At 37.8% G+C, this 22,900-nt stretch overlaps 1 protein-coding gene across 3 annotated transcripts; it reads left to right on the plus strand.

Moving 5' to 3' along the window:
- The first annotated feature begins 10,352 nt into the window (after positions 1–10,352).
- On the plus strand, positions 10,353–15,032 carry LOC132122099 (protein phosphatase 1 regulatory subunit 3C-B-like). 3 transcript variants are annotated; one of them, XM_059531987.1, is made up of 2 exons: positions 10,353–12,072; positions 14,813–15,032. In XM_059531987.1, exons 1-2 carry the CDS (start codon positions 11,590–11,592, stop codon positions 14,831–14,833), a joined length of 504 nt encoding a protein of 167 aa, XP_059387970.1. In that variant the 5' UTR covers positions 10,353–11,589; the 3' UTR covers positions 14,834–15,032. The 3 variants fall into 3 exon arrangements, with proteins under 3 accessions (XP_059387970.1, XP_059387969.1, XP_059387971.1); XM_059531986.1 differs by having other exon boundaries at positions 11,317–12,528; XM_059531988.1 differs by having other exon boundaries at positions 11,461–12,497.
- Positions 15,033–22,900: the final 7,868 nt, after the last annotated feature.

The following is a 22,900-nucleotide window of genomic DNA, read 5'->3' on the forward strand; positions in this document are numbered from 1 at the left end:
CGACCGGCCTCCTCAACTCGCTGCTCGATACCCCCCGAAAAGGGCCCCGACCACCACCCCCTCAGGAAGGATGGCATCAGACGCAATCTCCCTCCCTGGCATTGGGTTTGGTGTTCTTAGATCCTGCCCGGTACGAGAGGGTGAAGTTGAATCTGGCAAAGAAGAGCGCCCAGCAAGCCTGACGCGAGCTCAGCCTCTTGGCCAAATGGATGTATTCAATGTTTTTTGATCCGTCTAGACCAAGAAGGGCTGCACCGACCCCTCCAACCAGTGACGCCACTCACCCAAGGCAAATCGTAGCGCCAACAGCTCTCTACTGCCAATGTCGTAGTTACGTTCTGCAGGGCTGAGACGACGAGAGAAGAACGCACACGGGTGCACCTTCCCGTCACGAATGGGACCGCTGAGACAAAACTGCGCTAACCCCAACGTCCGAAGCATCAACCTCGACAATGAACTGGACCTCAGGATCTGGAACCAACAGAACAGGTGCAGAGACAAAACGGGACTTTAAAATGTCAAAGGCTTCCTGTGCCTCCCGGTTCCATCTAAAGGACACCTTAGTGGAGGTTAAGGCTGTGAGCGATGCAGCGATCTGACCAAAATTCCTGATGTATCGCCGGTAGAAGTTGGCAAAACCCAGGAAATGCTGCAGAGCCTTACGGGAATCAGGGACCGGCCACTGGGCGACTGCTTCTATGTTAGTGGGGTCAGGTTTAATCCCCCTCATAGAAATGATGTGGCCAAGGAACGTAACAGACTCAGTGTGGAATTCGCACTTCTCCGCCTTGACAAACAACTGGTTTTCTAGCAACTGCTGGAGAACCCGTCTGACATGCTGGGTGTGTAATTGGAGAGAGGGGGAGAAAATCAAGATATCATCCAAATGCACAAAGACAAATTGATGGAAAACGGCCGGAGCATTGGTAAGACCAAATGGAAGAACCAAGTAGTCGTAGTGCCCCGAAGTGGTGTTAAATGCTGTTTTCTACTCATCCCCCTGCCGAATGCATACCAAATGGTAGGCGTTGCGCAGGTCTAATTTGGTGAAGACCTGAGCTCCCTGCAACAATTCAAAAGCAGAAGACACTAAAGGTAGGGGGTACCTGTTCTTTATAGTAATGTCATTCAAACCTCGGTAATCAATACAGGGGCACAGGCATCCATCCTTCTTCTGAACAAAGAAAAACCCTGCACCAGCGGGAGAGGAGGAATGGTGGATGAGCCCAGCCTGAAGTGACTCACGTATATACTTGTCCATGGCCTCTCTTTGAGTACCCGAAAGGGAATATAAGCGACCCTTAGGCGGAGAAGAGCCCCGGAGAAGGTCAATGGCGGAGGTAGCGAGGTGGCCCGGGCCCTACTGAAGACCGACCGAAGATCATGATACTCCATGGAACACTAGTCAGATCAGAGGAATCCACCTGTGAAACACAAGACACAGAGACAGGGGGAAAAGCAGCACCTAAACACGACACGTGACAAGACTGACTCCAGGCTAAAACTGAATTACTTACTTGAAAACTTAATTATGTGTGGGTTGTGCTTAAAGGGATAGTTCACCCAAAAATCATAATTATGTTATTAATAACTCACAATTATGTCGTTCCAAACCAGTTAGACCTCCATTTATCTTCGGAACATGGTTTAACCTGTTAGCCAGCACCAGAATGCCCTCGTCCTGAAAACCTCTAAACTCGCACGTGTCAGTGTTTACGAATAGATTAAATGAAACGGGACAAATTTAATCTTGACAAACTATGTATTGTTATAAAGATCTAAGCCTCAAGCATCGACAACAGATCACTGTTTTTCAATGGAAAGCTTATAAAGACTGTATTTGCTACGTTTGTGTAAGCAGTACACATAAAAACATGAACATTAGAAACGCAGTACATACCAGATCCGTCGTAATAACGAGTTATAAACACATCCACAGCTGTAAATCCCAGTTTAGTTAGAAAGTTAAGGGTCCACTGAACGACATCTCATGGAGTACGTTTAGTCCAACGAAGCAATAACGTTGTAATATGGATCATAATTCCTTTGTTTACGTTTCAGTTCTTCAGCGACAGAACTGTTTGTGTCCGTTATGGAATAACTCATGGTCAGAAACTGCGTCTTGGTAGTAAAAACACAGCATGGTTTTGCAGCGTACAGTGTCACAAACAGAATGAGACAATCCACCGGAAAAAAGAATGAATGAAAGATCGGCGAAATATAGTATATTTGAATTTTGGCGCTCCCTCGTGATGTGCTCTGATGCACCTGTCAGCTGATGGAGGCGGAACTTATAGCGATCGCCTTTTTCTTTGTTTCTTTTATTTTTCAACTGTTTTTATATATGTGAGAGTGTGTTTTATGTTGAATGTGAATGTATCTGCATGATTATCATCTGTTTGAGTGCAAATCAGCCCAAATCAGCTCGCTATTACTGTATGATCACGGCTATCAAAGTGAAGGCGTCTATGTGAATAGAGAGAGTGGATTATTTACTTTGGCACATTTGTGTTATTACCATCTGTATAAGTGGCCATCAGCACTTATTTGCATCGTAATTCATAGTAAATGCTGCATTTCTAGTAATCTCAGGATTTTCTGTAACTGGCAAACAAAGGTAAATCTTTTTTCTCGAATTAACTCAAATTATTCTTATTGTATTTTTCTAGTGCTCAAATAAATCACTTATATGATGTCTAAGTTTCTGTCTAGGGTTTTATAATGGAAAAATAAGTGGTATGCAGTGGTATGTTTAATGACTAAATAGTTTGTAGAAGCCTTCAATACTGTTGGTAAATATTTTGTTTTATATTTGGGGGGTGGGGGGTGTAGACATAGTCTCATAAAAATATTTGCAGGAGTCTCATTTTTCATGATATCTTATTCAAATTTGAAATAGAAACTCATGAGACATGTGACTTTCAACCCATTACTTTTCTAGATTGCTCCAGGTATCATTTCATGTATTTTCATATCAAATAAAAAATATTTAAGTGTGGTAAATAAAAATTCAAGGCACTTTAGTGTCTATAACTTTTAATATTTTTGAGCATTATCAAATCTAATTGATAAAAAGTAAAGCCCAAAGGGTCTTCTTTCCAAAGAAACCAAAATTATGTTTGTAACACACTGAAGTAGGAACAAGTGTTACAATTATAAATTTGGTAGAGCACTTTTTTCAATGTGGCTCAGTGGTTCATGTAGGTTGTCTACAAACCGGAAGGTTGGTGGTTCAATCCCCGGCTCCACCTGACCAAGTATCGAGGTGTCCTTGAGCAAGACATCTAACCCCTGCTGCTCCCGACGAGTTGGATGGTGCCTTGCATGGCTGAAATCGCCATCGGTGTGTGAGTGGATGGGTGAATGTGAGGCAATTTGTAAAGTGCTTTGGATGACCATGGGGTCTGTTGAAAGCTCTATATAAATGCAGTCCATTTACCATTTTCTTACCTTTCTGGACATGGACAATATACCGTACACACAGTTTCAATGGAGGGACTGAGAGCTCTCGGACTAAATCTAAAATATCTTAAACTGTGTTCCGAAGATAAATGGAGGTCTATTTTTGGGTGAACTATCCCTTTAAGTAACCACGGGTGTCCCAGTATTAAAGGAGCCTTCGGGAAATCAATGATAAACAGTTAAATCTGCTCACGTGCTTTTGTGCTTTGATTGGTGCTTTTGTGCTTTGATTTTGGGTTCATCCTGCCTGCGGGTGTCGCTGTTGGACAGTGTTTTCTCTACTTCCTGTTGGCCTTCTGTAGCAAATCGTAGCTCTGTGTAGCTGTTTTTATTTTATTTTTTTCTCTAGAATCTTTATCTTACTATCACTCTCTGTTTTTTAAAGTGGTAAAATATAACTTAATTCACACCATATTTCTGATATTATCGATCAATCTTATCAGATTAACTTTGATCGTTCACTTTTATTTTATATCCGTGAGTGCAGTACACCTGCAAAGCGTTAGCACTCATTAGCTTGTCATTAGCGTTTTCATTCGAACCTATCGCTGTTTTCTTTTCTACTCTCGCTCCAGTTTTTCACAAGTTCATCAAACAACCGCAGCAAGAATATTTCATCAAGCACGGTGCGTAATGGCTTCTCCTGTCATTGTTACTTGCACCTCTTGCCACATGTACAGTTTATCTATCTCTGTCGCTGATGAGGGATTCACATGTGATAAATGCAGGGAAATAGTTAGGCTGACAGAGAAGATTTCAGAATTAGAGACACGCATCCAAACTTTAATTGAGGACAGTAAGAATGTTAGGGCTCTAGATACGGCTTTGGATGCATCTAGCTCAGGGATTCCTGTACATTGTTCGGTTCCGGAAACAGAGCCCCTGCAGCAGGGCAACTGGGTGACGGAGAGGCAGCGTAGTCGTGGGTCAAAACACCGCTCTTCTGTTCCGATCAAAACATTAAACAGGTTCTCCCCACTCAGTGATGCACCCACTGAGAAACCTGATGAAAGTGCTCTAGTTACTGGTGATTCTATTGTACGGAACATGAATATAGAGACACCAGCCACCATAGTCAAATGTTTACCGGGAGCCAGAGCGCCTGACATCTTGGCAAATTTAAAAGTGCTGGCTAATGCTAAACGTAAATACAGTAAGATTGTTATTCATGCCGGCGCTAATGATGTTCGACTTCGCTAGTCGGAGATCACTAAAAATAACATTAAAGAGGTGTGTGAACTTGCAAGCACGATGTCAGACACTGTAATATGCTCTGGTACCCTCCCTGCTTACCGTGGTGATGAGATGCATAGCAGATTGTCATCACTCAATGGCTGGATGTCTAAGTGGTGCCCACAGAATAACATAGGTTTCATAGACAATTGGACGAGCTTTTGGGGCAGACCTGACCTGTTTAAAAGAGATGGTCTTCATCCCTCCTGGGGTGGCGCCACTCTTCTCTCTAGAAATATGGCAAATAGTCTTAGTGTTTATACTTGACTAACTGGGGCCCAGGTCAGGAAGCAGACAGACTGGCTAAACCGACCGTCTGCTAGCTGCCTCCCGTCACAGAGGTCACTGTTATAAACATGAGCCGTGCCTAAAAGGCAAAGGTGGAGGTGTTGCTTCAATTTATAACAACGTTTTCAGGATTTCTCAGAGGGCAGGCTTCAAGTATAACTCGTTTGAAGTAATGGTGCTTCATATAACATTATCCAGAGAAACAAATGTTAATGATAAATCCCCTGTTATGTTTGTACTGGCTACTGTATACAGGCCACCAGGGCACCATACAGACTTTATTAAAGAGTTTGGTGATTTTACATCCGAGTTAGTTCTGGCTGCAGATAAAGTTCTAATAGTTGGTGATTTTAATATCCATGTTGATAATGAAAAAGATGCATTGGGATCAGCATTTATAGACATTCTGAACTCTATTGGGGTTAGACAACACGTTTCAGGACCTACTCATTGTCGAAATCATACTCTAGATTTAATACTGTCACATGGAATTGATGTTGATGGTGTTGAAATTATTCAGCCAAGTGATGATATCTCAGATCATTATTTAGTTCTGTGCAAACTTCATATAGCCAAAATTGTAAATTCTACTTCTTGTTACAAGTATGGAAGAACCATCACTTCTAACACAAAAGACTGCTTTTTAAGTTGTCTTCCTGATGTAACCAAATTCCTTAGCATATCCAAAACCTCAGAACAACTTGATGATGTAACAGAAACTATGGACTCTCTCTTTTCTAGCACTTTAAATAAAGTTGCTCCTTAAAGGTCCTTTCACACTGGACGCGATTTTGACGCGTGAATAATTCGCGCGATGGTTTTATTTTTTGATCAGCTGTTTGTGTAATGAGTGCTTTCACACCGAACGCGAATGTGCTGAGGCGAAAAAACGACTTTTATTTTTTTCGCTTCAATGTCGATTTTTTTTTACTTTTGAGGCGACAAAAAGGCTTCAGCCAATCACATACAAGGAAACAAAGGTGACGTCACAGCAAAAAAGACTGCCAGACGCTGCTCCGGATCAATTGGTTCCCTGAAGTTTGTGGTTTGTCTTGTCAGATGCGGTGCCACTATCTGAAGGAGCTCCTCGAATTGTCCCACAGACATCCGAAAGTAAGTGCGGAACCGGCCATGATAAAGTTTTAGCTCCTGTACAAGATTGGCATACTCCCCTTCAGACTCTCTGTTCTTTTGGACTGGGTGCACCCAAAACCTTCTTTTCTGTCTTTTAAAGAAAATGAAAAGCTCGTCTTCACTGGATGATGATGTTGAAGTGTCCATTTTCTCAACTGTCGGCACGAAAGTTTTGGAATGTTGAAGCTCTCTGAACGTCCCAGACATCGCAAATTCGCGTCGCGGCTGATGTGAATGGTTTTGACGCGAACTATTCGCACGCGAACTATTCGCTTTTTCGTTTCGCTTTTCGTTACGCATCTGGTGTGAAAGGGCCTTTACGCTTAAGGAAGGTTAAGGAAAACAGTTTGACACCATGGTATAATGAGCATACTCGCACCCTAAAGAGAGCAGCCCGAAAAATGGAGCGCAGCTGGAGGAAAACAAAACTAGAGGTATTTCGTATTGCTTGGCGGGAAAGTAACATATCCTACAGAAAAGCATTAAAAACTGCTAGATCCGATTACTTTTCTTCTCTTTTAGAAGAAAACAAACATAACCCCAGGTATTTATTCAATACAGTGGCTAAATTTACGAAAAATAAAGCCTCAACAAGTGTTGACATTTCCCAACACCACAGCAGTAATGACTTTATGACCTACTTTACTTCTAAAATCGATACTATTAGAGATAAAATTGCAACCATTCAGCCGTCAGCTACAGTATCACATCAGACAGTGCACTATAGACCCCCTGAGGAACAGTTCCACTCATTCTGTACCATAGGAGAGGAAGAATTGTATAAACTTGTTAAATCATCTAAACCAACAACATGTATGTTAGACCCTATACCATCTAAGCTCCTAAAAGAGGTGCTTCCAGAAGTCATAGATCCTCTTCTGACTATTATTAATTCCTCATTGTCATTAGGATATGTCCCCAAAACCTTCAAACTGGCTGTTATTAAGCCTCTCATCAAAAAACCACAACTTGACCCCAAAGAACTAGTTAATTATAGACCAATCTCGAATCTCCCTTTTCTGTCCAAGATATTAGAAAAGGTGGTATCCTCACAATTATATTCCTTCTTAGAGAAAAATGGTATATGTGAGGATTTCCAGTCAGGATTTAGACCGTATCATAGTACTGAGACTGCTCTACTTAGAGTTACACTGGGAGGTAGGAAAATCTGATAGGCTAGGACAAATCGACAAAACACCGGTTTCAAACTAGTGATGGGAAGTTCGGATCATTTTACCGACTCGGACTTTTGAGTCTCGTTCAGCAAAATGAACGAATCTTTTTTCGAGTCATTTCGTTCATTTTAGCAAAATGTAATGAAAATGTTATGTGTTACTTCCCCAACACATCTAGTACTTACGCAAACGTTGATCACACTAAAAACACTACAAAACTAAAATGCTATAAGATACAGAAAAAAAAATCATTCTTTACCTGGGTCTTCAGTCTGTGATTAGCTCACCTCACCTCTCATCTGACAAGAAGTCCTCGGGTTTAAGTCATTCCTTAATCACTTGACAGCCCCATACGCAAAACTAACGCAGTCTTGAGCCGGAAAGAGAATTGATTAGTTTATTTCATGAGTCTTTCGGGTCTCGGGTCGAGTTTGACTCGTTCCTTAATCACGTGACAGTCCCATACGCATAACTAACGCAGTCTTGAGCCGGAAAGAGAATTGATTAGTTCATCTCATGAGTCTTTCGGGTCTCGGGTCGAGTTTGACTCGTTCCTTAATCACGTGACAGCCCCATACGCATAACTAACGCAGTCTTGAGCCGGAAAGAGAATTGATTAGTTCATCTCATGAGTCTTTCGGGTCTCGGGTAGAGTTTGACTCGTTCCTTAATCACGTGACAGACCCATACGCTATTTCTGACATTTTCTGTCACTGTGTTTTTGTTACTGTTTGTTGAGGATCTGTGGTTTGTTATTATTTTATAAATAAATAAAACCCTGTTATAAATAAAATATTGATTAATTTGTCTTTTTGACTGTCTATCGGTAAATAAACACTAGGCTATATAATAATATATTAATTCAAGCTTACAATAAAAAGTATTTATACTAGTTTGTTCATTTTTGCTCCAATTTTGAGTTTGCTGGTATAATAATTGCTTTTCCTAGGCAGACTTGACATATTGGTGTAATATATGTATAAGAAGATTGCTCAAAAAAGGACATAATGACATATACATTAAAAGCAAATAAAATTTTGAATTTGAATTATTAATGTTAGTTTAAAACATTAAGGTTATGATAACTTCAGCTTTAACAGTTTTAACCCAGCTCAGAGTGAGGAGGATACTTCAGATCCTGGTGCTACTGCCAGTGCAGGGGCCATGTTTTGGGAAGACTTTGACGAGAGGGTAGCAAACTTGAGGCCTTCTGCTACCTCTTCTAAGACCTCAGATGCTATAAAGGTGCAGGCCTACCTTGCAGAGCCACTCTTACCCCACACATCAGACCCTCTGGCCTGGTGGAGGAGATGTTCACCAGTATACAAAAGCCTTTCTGAAGTCACAAAGACAAGACTTTGCATTGTGGCCACATCTTTTTCTAAAACTGGGCAGATTATCTCAGATAGAAGAAACAGACTCAGCCCATCCAAGGTCAGGGAGCTTGTTTTTTTTTAATGCAAACATGCCTTAAAGCAAGTCCTAAAAATATAGCCACAGTGTGTTATTTATTTTAAAGCTTATTTATTTTTATTTATTTAGAAAAAGACTAGCTTGTTGTGCAATATTTTTGTTGTTGTTGTGATTTTAAAGGTAATTTGTTATTGTTATAAGGCTCCGTAGCTTTAGTATCTCTTAATTTTCATTTATTTTTATTTAAATGGTTTAAAATTATTTGGGGAAAAGTTATCCTCTTTGATATAAAGTTTTTATTTTGGCACAAAAGTGTTATTTATTTTAAAATGTATTCATTTTAAATTATTATATAAAAAAAGCAAAGCTTGTTGTGCAATATTTAGTTTTTCTTTTTTTTTCTTTTTTTTATATTGTACTTTTTAAAGTTCATTTGTTAAGGTTATTAGACCCTGTGGCTTTATTATCTTTTAATTTTAATTTTATTTTTAATTATTTACTTTTTTATTATTTTGATTTATTTTGGAATAGTTGTCCTCTTTGTTACATAGCTTTTATGGCACAAAAATAAACAATAAACAACAATTCAAAAGTATGTACACAGTGTTTTTTAATGTTTATAAAGTGTCATATGTTACAAGTATGGTTTATCTGATTTAATAATTACTCTAGCCAATATTGTCACATCACGGGACAAAAGAACGAACAACCCGAAGAACCGAAAGATGAACTAATAAATTCTCTCTCCGGCTCAATACTGCATTCTTTTACTGTCTATGGTTTTAGCGTATGGGGCTGTCACGTGATTAAGGAATGACTCGACCCGACCCGAAGACTCATGAGATGAACTAATCAATTCTCTTTCCGGCTCATATTGCATTGGTTTTAGCCTATGTGGCTGTCACGTGATTAAGGAACGAGTCAAAAACCCGATAGACCCGAACTATGAACTAATCAATTCTCTTTCCGGCTCAGACTGCATTGGGTAAGCGAATGGGGCTGTCACGTGATTAAGGAACGAGTCAAAAACCCGATAGACCCGAACTATGAACTAATCAATTCTCTTTCCGGCTCAAGACTGCATTGACTGACAGGTGAATCACTACTACTAGAACAGAACCTATAGAATAATGCGCATGCGCGACTGAACGAATCACTCCCCGAGACGACTCGTTCTTCCCGAGTCACATTAAAGATTCGTTCAAAATGAACGAATCGTTCAAGAACGACACTTCACTATTTCAAACCTGCTTCTCCATAATCTAGGACTATTTTTTATGATGTGAGCACATGAAATGCCCACTGTGTCACAACTCAAGAACCAGTTTTGATTTTGTGCTAAAAGTAGCCTTAGGCCACATGTGAAACAAACTAACAACATCATTATATGTGAATAGGCTAGTTAGAAAAAAAATAAAAATAAATAAATAAATTACTTTTAACCAGAAATTACGCGTCAAGCCTTCCTCAGGTCTATCTGAGTTGACGCTTCCCCCCGCCTTTCTCAAACTGCCCGCTGCGCTGTACTGCGCGCTGATTGCTCAAGTGCCTTGTTCTTCTGCTTTCTCAATGGCTGTCAAAATGGGTTACGGTGAACCAATGCGCGCAGACAGAGGCTTGATTTTGTACCGGCTGAGCGATCTTGGCTTTTGCAGTACAGCTGGACCGCGAAGGGGGCGTGCCGCTGCACCCACGGTTCGTCAGTGGGTTTTTAGTTATCATGGTCGACACGTTAAGTGAAGTTTAAAAGCAAGAAGGAAAAAAACTGTACTTGTTCGAACTATAATAGCGCAAACTGTGTCTGCCGTTTAGGAAGCAAACCACCGGTTGCACCAGGTAGGAATACAGAGTGCGTCACAGTGCATCGAGTGGGTTTGTCACTGCTAACTATGTGCTGGAAAAGTGTAAAGATGACTTTTGAATATGACTAATGATTAAGATTCTATTTTAAAAAATACTGGCATGTGTATAGTATTGTTTGAACACTGGGAATGTCAAGCTGTTTAAACTTCTATTAGCGTATCTGTTTATGTTACTAGTACTGAATTTTTAATAGCTGGTTAATTAGTCCAACTGCGACAGTTGGTTTACATTTAATTCAATGTTTGTTTATTTGTTGTTTTTTTGCCAATGGAATCTATAGGGGTCTGTGGTTTAGATTTAGCTATAGTACATACTCCAGTTTTACTGGTACTATTCATTAAAGTAATCTAGTTACTTGTCTCTGTTATAGATTTGCTGTATTTTTGTATTAGATAATAGTTTCTATTTTTGAGACGCTACTATGCTGTTATTAGTAATATTGCATATCTCACTAGTTACAATAACATTTTTACATTTAACAACACTGTATGTTTGTAATGACTAGTCAGGCATTACATAGTCCATATACGTACTGCCTACTTTAAAGGTAAAATCTTAAAAGTAGTAACTACTGTTACTACAAAAAAATAAAATAAAAAATACTAGGAAGAACTGAAATGCACAGTAGTGTCTAATGACACAGTATTGTGCTCAAAGACTGGAATAGATATTTTATCAATTTATATTTTATAATGTGTTGCCTTTGGACTTATCCCAGTCCTTAATTCTGTCATGTATTAAAATATGATATAAATATATGTAATAATAAATATAGTATGGAAGTATAAATATTCCTTATAAAATCTGATAATTATTATAATGTGAAAAGCTTAAACCATCAGCTTTTGCTCTATAATTGTATTGTAAAATAGCTCAAACTAGCTGCAAATATAGTTTTGTTCACCACTTTAATCTCTTAATTCTGAGGAAAGTATTTCACATCTCTTGCTTAATTGGTCACTGTAGTGTTCTTCATTATTGTCTTCATGACAGGGTTCTGCAGATACTGAACCCCAGGCCAATGCCAAGTCCAATTATGCCTGTGGATGTAGCAATGAGAATTTGTCTGGCACATTCGCCGCCTCTTTGCAGTTTCCTCAGTTCATATGAGGACTGTAAGTCCAAGATCCTAGTCAACCAGTACAAACCTCTGAGATCCTGCATCAGTAACAAGACAGATGTGGACACTGATAACATAGGATGGAAGAGACCTGAGATCAAAAACAAAAAGAAAGTAGTTTTTGCTGACTCCAGAGGCATGTCTCTGACAGCAGTCCATGTATTCAAGGAACTCGAGGAAGACCCCATGTTAGACCTGCAGTTCGAATTATCACACTTGGAAGATGCCATTGTGGGCCTGAGAGGGGAGAAGGAGAATAATTTGATTTTGGATTTCCCTCAGCCTGCTGCAGACTATTTGGACTTTCGGAACCGTCTAAAGAAGAGTCTGGTATGCTTGGAAAACTGTATAATTCAAGAGAGATCACTCACCGGCACAGTCAAAGTGAGCAACGTAAGCTTTGAGAAAATGGTCAATGTGCGAATAACATTTAATTCATGGAAAAGCTACGCTGATATTCCTTGTACATACATGAATAATGTTTATGGTTGCGAGGACGTTGACACTTTCTCGTTTTCCATCAACCTTCCGAGTTTTGTGCCCCCACATGAGCAGGTAGAGTTCTGCATATCCTACAAAACTAATGATACCACATACTGGGACAATAACGATGGGAAAAATTACAAGCTGGGCCATGCAGAGAACGACCCCAATCAGACCAGTGTAACCCAACAGACGGCAACAGATTTCAAGAATCAAGGCAAACGGCCAGAGATGGAATTTGATCAATTTGGGAGCCCGAGAACGTCTAGTGGATTCTTCCCCGAGTGGCAGAGTTGGGGACATATTGAGAACATCACCCCCTACTGGTGAAAGTTCAAGAACCCAGATAAACTTGAAGTAAATGTTGTAACAAGGACAAATGCAAATGGTTTTAGAATTGACCTTTGAAAAATCTGAAGAATAGAAATTAGCAATAATTTCCTCAAAAGAAAACCTTTTGGCCATGTGTGACCATCTTTCATACTTTCCAAAATAATTCAATGTTGGTGTATGATTCTGAGATGCACATTTAGTTTAAAATGAGAAGTTTGGACTCTATGCAAGTTTGAGACTAACCACGTTAACCAAATGGCAGTTACTGAGAATGAAAAATGTTGGTTTATGTAATTTTCTAATTTTTTAGCACACTATATACACTATTTTGTAGATCTTACATGGGGTAAACCAATAATTTTCATAACATAGATGCCTTCCTTTGTGTTATTCTGTGATTAAATATTATACAATGGCATTGTTTTGGATATCTTTCCAAATGTCCTTGTATGAAGCGAACAACTAGCATTTGCTCTGAAATGGATTCTGCAACATATAATTTTGTTACCTTGAAGGGTAATAATTTTGTTACTAGGGGTGGAAGAGTTCAGCTTACTCACGGTTAAGTTTGTAACACGGTTTTAGAGTGACGGTTTTGGAACTATACGGTATGTGCTATGTTTAGAGAAAAACTATACTGTCAAATAAAAATAGTGAAAATGATAATAATCTGTTTTACTACAAGCAACAGCAAATAAAATAAACAGTGATTTTCAGGTTTTTAGGTACATAAATGTAATAAAGTAGTCAAATGTAAAATAGCATTGAATATTTTACTGTATAAATTAAAGATTAATCTGTTATTAATGTTATAAAAGCTATTCGATCATGAGCAGTGAGTGATTTCCTTGTTTTTGCTGTATGATTAATATTAAGAAAGTTCTGTCATTTTAAGATAATGCACTAATCCAGTGCACTGAAACAGTACGTTTAGCTGGTTATGTCTGCTATAGTATATTTTCCAAGACGTGCATTTTGGCATATTTTTTGTGTGAATTTGTCGATTCAAACACAATACTTTAGAGAGAGATTAATATTTGCGCACGTTTAAGTGCACGCACAAATCTTCTCATCTGGCTCTTAAATGTTTAAACTGGCAAAGTTTAAATGAGTTTAGTTTAAACACAGATAGCAACGTGTGCTGTTCAGGTCTCACCTGTGCACGTGCGCTATCAGCATGATGGAATACATGACTGCTCCTCATATTCCAGCATACTGCACTCACGTTGAACAAGAGTGAATGGTTTGTCCACAGTTTGTTGTTTTTTTTTTTATCACTTTTGTTTTAATGTACTGGGAAGCCACAATGCATATCCATTAACAGAAACATACATTAGCTGAACACTGTTTGTTTTATGTGTTGTTGTCAGATTGAAGTTAAACCGCGTTCCTAGTGTGTGCCGAACCGTGTGTGGAGAACCGCACGGTTAAATTTTTTACCGAGAACTGCTCCATCCCTATAATTCTATCTAAAGTCACTGAATTTTTGGAAGTCCTCTTTAAAGAGATAGTTTAACCAAAAATGAAAGTTTTGTAATTGATTCAACCTCCAAACATGTATGCATTTATACTATGTTAACACAAAATGTATCGGTGTTTTTATTTATTTATTTTATTAATTTTTTTGCCATATAATGAAAGTAAATGTTGTTAAGGACCCCACCGACTTTCATTGTATGGACAAAACAGTTATTCAAATGATGTTCTCTAGTGTTCCACTGAATAAAAAGTTGTTTAAGTTTAATACCACGTGAGGGTGATTAAAAGATAACAGAATTTTCAATTTTGAGTGAATTGTCCCATTAACAGTAGTGAATAAAACGTGTGTAATTTTCATATTATGGAAAAATCTGGTACAATGTGAGATTGCTTCATATTGAAGTTTTTGCATCTCATTTGATAGTACCAGTGTATCTGTCACTTTCTAGTGAATGCACTAAGCAAGCATGACGCATTATAAAGGAGTCCATGAGAGATAATAATGTCCATTAAGTGCTAAATATCTTCTGTTGCACTTCCCATTTTTCCTACGCCTGTTCTATTTTTTTAAAGATGCACTTTCCTACAACAATTTTTTTCTACAACATATTTGCTGTTATGGTATTGTGCGTGGCTGTGTGTGCTGCATTGTGATTTATTACCCATGGTGTGTGGAAACTCTCCAGTGTTATTTGGAGGAAAGAAGATGAGGGATTTGGATGCAACTTTATGAAGGTCATAATCAGTAAAGGAGAGTTGCTAAAAGTGATAATATTGAATGAGATTGTTGCTTTTTTCCTGATTGTTTTTCCCTCTTCCATTTCAATAGAAAAACAAGTTGAGGCCTTGAATGAAGGTGATTGTGGACTGTGATGAACCGCGAGCTGCTGTAATTGCGGAAAGGGATCATGTTTGAATGTAAAAAGGAGCCTACACAAGCCACAGTGTATGCCTACATATTTTTCTACTGCAAAGAAAGATGTTTGTTTGAAAGAATCTTGTACTATACTCTTTCTTCCTGTTATAAATAAAGCCTAATGTTTCTATGATTAGTGGACTTGTGTTTTATTACATATGAATATGTCATGTTTTACGTCAGCTGGTTCTCATTAATGTCATGACTTCAATATCAGAGTGCACCATGAGATGACACCAGGCCTCTGTTATATACTAATTAATGTCAATGTCAATGTCACCTTTATTTATATAGCGCTTTAAACAAAATACATTGCGTCAAAGCAACTGAACAACATTCATTAGGAAAACAGTGTCAATAATGCAAAAATGATAGTTAAAGGCAGTTCATCATTGGATTCAGTTATGTCATCTCTGTTCAGTTAAATAGTGTCTGTGCATTTATTTGCAATCAAGTCAACGATATCGCTGTAGATGAAGTGTCCCCAACTAAGCAAGCCAGAGGCGACAGCGGCAAGGAACCGAAACTCCATCGGTGACAGAATGGAGAAAAAAACCTTGGGAGAAACCAGGCTCAGTTGGGGGGCCAGTTCTCCTCTGACCAGACGAAACCAGTAGTTCAATTCCAGGCTGCAGCAAAGTCAGATTGTGCAGAAGAATCATCTGTTTCCTGTGGTCTTGTCCTGGTGCTCCTCTGAGACAAGGTCTTTACAGGGGATCTGTATCTGGGGCTCTAGTTGTCCTGCTCTCCGCTGTCTTTCAGGGATGTAGATGTCCTTTCTAGGTGCTGATCCAGCATCTGGTCTGGATACGTACTGGATCCGGGTGACTGCAGTGACCCTCTGATCTGGACACAGACTGGATCTGGTGGCCACGGTGACCTCGGAACAAGAGAGAAACAGACAAATATTAGCGTAGATGCCATTCTTCTAATGATGTAGCAAGTACATAGGTTGTTATGGGAAGTGTTTCCGGTTCCGGTTTACCTAATTAATGCAGCCTAAAAATCCTTTAACGGATTTGGATAATAAAAGCATATTAGTATGTTATGTGTATGCCAGGTTAAAGAGATGGGTCTTTAATCTAGATTTAAACTGCAAGAGTGCAGTGAAATTAATGTAATTAATGAAAATGATTGTTTTGATACAAAGATACAAAGAGTGTATCTACATGTTTACAAGCTTTTAGAGTCAGGAATCACTCCTGAATGAGAAGAAAAATACCTGTTAAAAGATAAAAATGTGTCTAGTGTGCAGACAACCAACAAGCATAAATGTTTAAAAAAAAAAAAAAGATTGCTGGCAAATATTTACTCCCAGAGGAAGCTCAGTTGGAAATAAACACATTTTTAGCCTACTCTTGACAATCATTTACCAGATATTTTATAAGTTAGTGATGTGTTTTTGTGGGAAAATTTTGTCAGAATATCCTGTGTTTAGCTGAATGTTTTTGTTCAGTTTTGCTGTTAGTGTCCAGTACCTCGATTTGCTTACTAATTTGTTTACTAACTGAAACCTGTTAAGTTTTTAGGCTTGTCCTCATCCTGAACATTAAAAATGATAAACAAAATGGACATTTCTTGCTAACTTATCAAATAAGTGAATTTGTGATATTGATTATGTTAATCTTTGTACAGACAGTCAGATGTTCTACTGAAGCTGAAGCTTTCTGGATCATTCTCAAGTCATGCTGAAGAAAATAATCATCAGGTTTTACACAATTTTGTGGAGTACAGCTTGGGTGCTGCTGTCAATAATGCAAAAGAGGGATAAAACAAATAACAGTTTAACATTTCACCTAAATTGTAATCCAGAAAATATAATTTCTAATATATATATATATATATATATATATATATATATAAATTTTTTTTTTCATGTTTTAAATTGGAAATGAGCAAAATCTTCCACATGCATCACCTCTAGCACATATATAAGCACAGTCTATGATGTCAGAATGTATACGCATTCTGATAAGAATTATTGTCAATTGTATTATCATTCTTGGAATCCAAAAAAGGTTGCAGAGTTTATAATCAGAGTGTAATTCAAAATGATGTGAAGTCGACATCCTAAAGGGTTATGGTTCTAAAACTGGATTGAACCAAATTGCAAACGAGCAGGAAAGCATTTTTCCACAATCATAGTATTGTGTTCAGAGTAATGAAGGTGATGCAGTAATTCAAATCGTGTTTTACAAGGAAAAGAACATTAAAGAGAGGCAGTCTGTGTGGAAAAAGGGCTGGCGCTGTGCTGGATTACAGGCTTCTTCCATAAGAAGAACCAGAGCAAACCAGTCTTCAGCCATTAATCCAGAGCAGCTGAATCTCCTTGTGCAAAATCATGACATTTTTGTCACAAGATGGAACAATAATATTTCTCTAATAATGTACACAAATAGTGGGTATAAATTATTAACATTTAAACGGTATTGTGGTGTGGTGGTTAAAGCACAGGGCTAATAACCAAAAGGTTACTAGTCATGAACCCTTGAGCAGGATTATCCTCATAATAAGTCTATTGTAAGTTGCTTTAAATAAAAGCGACTGCTAAATACTAGGGATAACAACTGCATAAAGTCACAATTGTTTCTCCAAAAAAATTCACTGCAGCCACTATGTTGTTTGTAACTACTTTTACACAAAAGGCACTAATCAAATGATTGACGGTGCAGTAACTGTGACTTAGGATGAATCCCATTCTGATTAATAACAATTCACTCTCCACATTATCTTGATACCCTTATATAATCTTCCTGACAATTTTGCAGAGCACTTCAGATCAGTCAGATGGTTAAATAGTGATAGCGAGATAACATTATTAGCATCTATATGTAGCTGAGCCTCTATTACCACGCATGTTTGGTTTATATGTGCAATAACAATTCATATAATGTATGCCAAATAATGCTATGGTACATTAACATGCTAATATGTGTCTGTAGTCAAACTAACTAAAGTGTCAACCTCTTTTACAGTCTCTTCTATCTGTAATAGTTCTTCAACTTAACGTAGCAAGTTTTCAGAAGTATGCCTGCAAAACCAACAGCACTGTGACTCTGATTAGACAAGACACACTAGCAAACAAGTGGCTGATTAAAATTCCAGCTTTTCATCATACTGTTTACCACAAATAATTTTGAAGTAAACATGTCCATTTTTTCACTGAATGCATAAAAATGATCATTAGAGACAGCTTTTTTCTTCTTCTTTTTTTTGGTCAGCAGCAATGCACAATGTCTAGCCATTTTGCTACTTTTGGTGAGTTCATTACAGCGATGCGAATGTTACATGGTAACTGAGAATAATATGAAATGAGGCTGAATAAATGAGATTTCATTGCTTTTGCTTTCACTCTCAAAAGTTTTGTGCTCCCTAAACCTTTGCGAACAAAAAATTAAAAATGAAGCATAATTGCAAAAGCAATGAAAAAAATTCTTTCTGCCATTTGATCTTTTTTTTCCCTCCATGTAATATTGCTCCATGGTTCAGTACTAGTAAATAAATTAATAAAAACCGAGAGGGAATGGGCACATTTAGCACCAAATAGGCAAGTCAAGTACAGTAATTGGCTGAATCTTGAGTAATCTTGCATATTCTAGTCTTAAATGTTTTACTGAACATCATCAAAATTAGGTAATATACAACTTTTTGGAAGTGCTCCAGAATTTTCCTCTCCCCTTTATGACATCAAGGGTCAAGCTCAGACTTAAAAGACCAGTTGAGGACACTGAACCCAGTTTTACTCAGCACTTGAAATCCCAAGCATACTTGTGTCACTGATTGGCCTGCTGGGCAAGTGTTTGTGTATGAAGAGCTGGAAACCATTGCTCTCTGTATGTATTTTTAGTTCCTAAGCTCATACCTCTTAGTCTTGACATGCTGGCAACTGAGCTAAATGTCAAACATCTTTCATGATATACTACAGTATATCATTTAAACAGAAATATTTTCAATGAATGCAGGTCTCTATATATACCAACCAAACGAATTAGAGGTTGGGAGGTGACATACATGTCCTAGATTCTTCTATGGAACCCAGGTGGTACAAGATTTTAAAAATTTCAAAGAAAAGAGGGCACAGTGTTTACCCAATAGTGGATGCTGAGATTTAACACACATCCAAAAGCAAAATTTGCTTTTGTGTCTAAAAAAATGATTTCCTCGTTTATCTAATAATAATCTTTGCTCAAGCTGATTTAAAATTAACTCAAATAGAAGATGATGTTTGAGACAAATTATATTTTTAAACTTCTTAAAAAATAATATCGTATTGCTATGTAAATATATGTAATGCGTAACAAGGACAATGTAAAAAAAAGGGTATTACCAACTTTTGTCATTTATTATATATTAAGTATTTCTAGTTCAAACATTACAGATGCTAAACGCATTAACATACATTTCTGAATTTTTATGGTCAGCGCATGCTCTGACAAATTGGTATATTTAGCCATAAATATATTCAATACATTTTGTAGTTATTTAAAGATGATTGAAGTGAATAAAGGGAGGTGCTGACCATAGTGGAATATGTCATATGTATTAATGTACTTGACTTTAAAAGAGATGGCAGGCATGAACTGACATGTCTGCTTGAATACAGAGTCAGACATTTCTACATACACATACCAATAATTTCATACAAACATACAACACATTAGCTGGAATTCTCTTTCTCAAAATTAAAAAATAAACAAATAGAAGTTTTAATGCTAATGAGATTAGACATTAATATTTTAAATTCAAAAGTTGGTTTAGATGTTTTAGCAAATTTCTGTGTTTTAGCATTTGCCAGTATTAAATGCAATTTTGAAAATAACCTTTCTGACACCTCATCATTTGTAATCATAAAAGGTTACTCTAGAGTAAAAAATATAAATCAAATGCCAGCCAATGTTTTTTATTTAATCAGTGATGATCCAAGTTTAATCAATTAAATCAACATAACAGCATCTATGTCTTGCATTTTATAATTACTAAAGGTGAATCTGTTCTTGTGAAATCAAGAGATCATCTGCCCTCCTGTATAGGAAGAGATTAAATAAAACACATGACAGTGGCCGGGCCTCTAAAGTAGGACACATGGATTATTATGGCCAATTTTTATCTCCCTAGTTTATCTCCCTTTATGCTCTGACCACTGTCACAGACAATATACTATTTTAACATATATATGTTTAGTTTTTTTCAACTTTTAATATAGACTCACCTAAAGGATTATTAGGAACACCATACTAATACTGTGTTTGGCCCCCTTTCGCCTTCGGAACTGCCTTAATTCTACATTGCATTGATTCAACAAGGTGCTGAAAGCATTCTTTAGAAATGTTGGCCCACATTGATAGGATAGAATCTTGGTGGGCTATGGAGATTTGTGGGATGCACATCCAGGGCATGAAGCGCCCGTTCAACCACATCCCAAAGATGCTCTATTGGGTTGAGATCTGGTGACTGTGGGGGCCATTTTAGTACAGTTATCATGTTCAAGAAACCAATGTGAAATGATTCGAGCTTTGTGACATGGTGCATTATCCTGCTGGAAGTAGCCATCAGAGGATGGGTACATGGTGGTCATAAAGGGATGGACATGGTCAGAAACAATGCTCAGGTAGGCCGTGACATTTAAACGATGCCCAATTGGCACTAAGGGGCCTAAAGTGTGCCAAGAAAACATCCCCCACACCATTACACCACCATCACCAGCCTGCACAGTGGTAACAAGGCATGATGTATCCATGTTCTCATTCTGTTTACAACAAATTCTGACTCTACCATCTGAATGTCTCAACAGAAATCGAGACTCATAAGACCAGGCAACATTTTCCCAGTCTTCAACTGTCCAATTTTGGTGAGCTCGTGCAAATTGTAGCCTCTTTTTCCTATTTGTAGTGGAGATGAGTGGTACCCAGTGGGGTCTTCTGGTGTTGTAGCCCATCCGCCTCAAGGTTGTGCATGTTGTGGCTTCACAAATGCTTTGCTGCATACCTCGGTTGTAACAAGTGGTTATTTCAGTCAAAGTTGCTCTTCTATCAGCTTGAATCAGTCTGCCCATTCTCCTCTGACCTCTAGCATCAACGAGGCATTTTTGCCCACAGGACTGCCGCATACTGGATGTTTTTCCCTTTTCACACCATTCTTTGTAAACCCTACAAATGGTTGTGCGTGAAATTCCCAGTAACTGAGCAGATTGTGAAATACTCAGACCAGCCCGTCCGACACCAACAACCATGCCGAGCTCAAAATTGCTCAAATGACCTTTCTTTCCAATTCTGACATTCAGTTTGGAGTTCAGGAGATTGTATTGACCAGGACCACACCCCTAAATGCATTGAAGCAACTGCCATGTATGGTTGATAAGATAATTGCATTAATGAGAAATTAAACAGGTGTTCCTAATAATCCTTTAGGTGAGTGTGTATATATACCTTTGAAGTAAATGTATTTTCCTTACACCAATGGCAAATAAATCAATATATAAATAACATTTATTAAAATTTTAAGCATAGACTTACTATATTTTATTACATTACATTAAAACAAGAAGAAAAAAGCAAATGTGGCAAGAAAAATAAATTCCTGATAAGTAATTTTTCATAAACAATTTACTAAATAAATTCCTGTAAAGTATTTATTTTACAAATAATATACTATATCATATCTAAAAACCATTAATACACATTGTTTCTGAAATGATTTTACATTTAACTGGAAAACAAAACAAAATAGCTTAATATGTTTGTATGTACATTATAATCTGCAATGCATTTTTGTTATATAATTTGAGACTACGATATTAAAACTATTCATATTACACACTGCACTTCATTACCTCATGTGCTCTTTGATCTTGTATGTGACTGAGATTCAATTAAAACCAGTATATATCTGCACTTGCAGTGAAGACCCCCTCAGGGTTGATCTTATACCACAAAATACTGTGCAACCAAACTATGGTGATACAATCAGAGAGCAATGAGAAGAGCAAATCCCTGAAATCTAACATGCATTACTTGCTTTTGAAAGATCAAGTGAAACCTGCATGAAATTGGATTTCAACAGAATGAAATGCTCTGAGCGTTTTTTTTTTTATATATATATATATATACTTTCCCTATTGGATCCTTTCTAGTGTGTTTCAAATGTAATATAATTTTCTAATTTAACACTGAGGTTACTCCAGCATCCAACCAGAGTTCATAACAATAACAGCATGGCCTTTATAAGAAAACACATAATTCCTTTACAAACACAAACTTTTGAAGATCTTGAAAATGGCCAGTCACTGTAATCTTTTGGAGATGAGACGGAAATTGAAAAGTTCAGCAGTGAAAGTCTTTCCTGAATTCTTGTCTTTTTAGTGGCACGCTCCACAGAGGCTTCCAAAATCCTTACTTTAAGGTATAATTTCCCTCCATCACCATAGTATTTTACACACAGGGCAACACAAAGCCGTGCCAAAGAAAAGCACCTGATAATGGCAGGGCATACAGAGGTCAAAACTTTCAACACCTGCCCCGAATTTTGTTGTGATTATAAACTAACCAAAAAATGTGATAACTGAAACCTGTCTCAAAACATACTCCACAAAGAGCACTCTACAATGTCCTTTTGTTTTCTCAAGCAAACCAAGGACACTGTGACCTAGCCAGGACTTGACCAAAACAAAATAAAAGCTTCTTTATTTTGAACTGGAGCACAAGGTAAACTCTCTTTTCATACCTCCTTCATATAGCACAGGGATGGTGTTGAAATGCAGACCCGTATCACATGACACATGCCATGTTTTGACATCTGGAAGATTTGTCTGATCACGCTTGTCCTGTGTTTTCAGAGGTGTCAAGCCAACCCAAAAGGTCAGGGTATTTTTTTCCAGGACAACATATTTTAGCCCAGCGACTAGCACTATACCAGACTTTCTGAGATTTAAACAAAAGAAAGAATGTTACATTGCAGATTAACTATGCATGCACTGTATTATTCTTATATATAAACTGTATATTT

The sequence above is a fragment of the Carassius carassius genome, chromosome 40 (assembly GCF_963082965.1).
Source record: "Carassius carassius chromosome 40, fCarCar2.1, whole genome shotgun sequence".
In the NCBI taxonomy this organism is placed as follows: Eukaryota; Metazoa; Chordata; class Actinopteri; order Cypriniformes; family Cyprinidae; genus Carassius; species Carassius carassius.

Excerpts from the sequence above, each read along its gene's own strand:
- LOC132122099 (XM_059531986.1), top strand. The coding sequence starts at position 11,590 with ATGCCAAGTCCAATTATGCCTGTGGATGTAGCAATGAGAATTTGTCTG.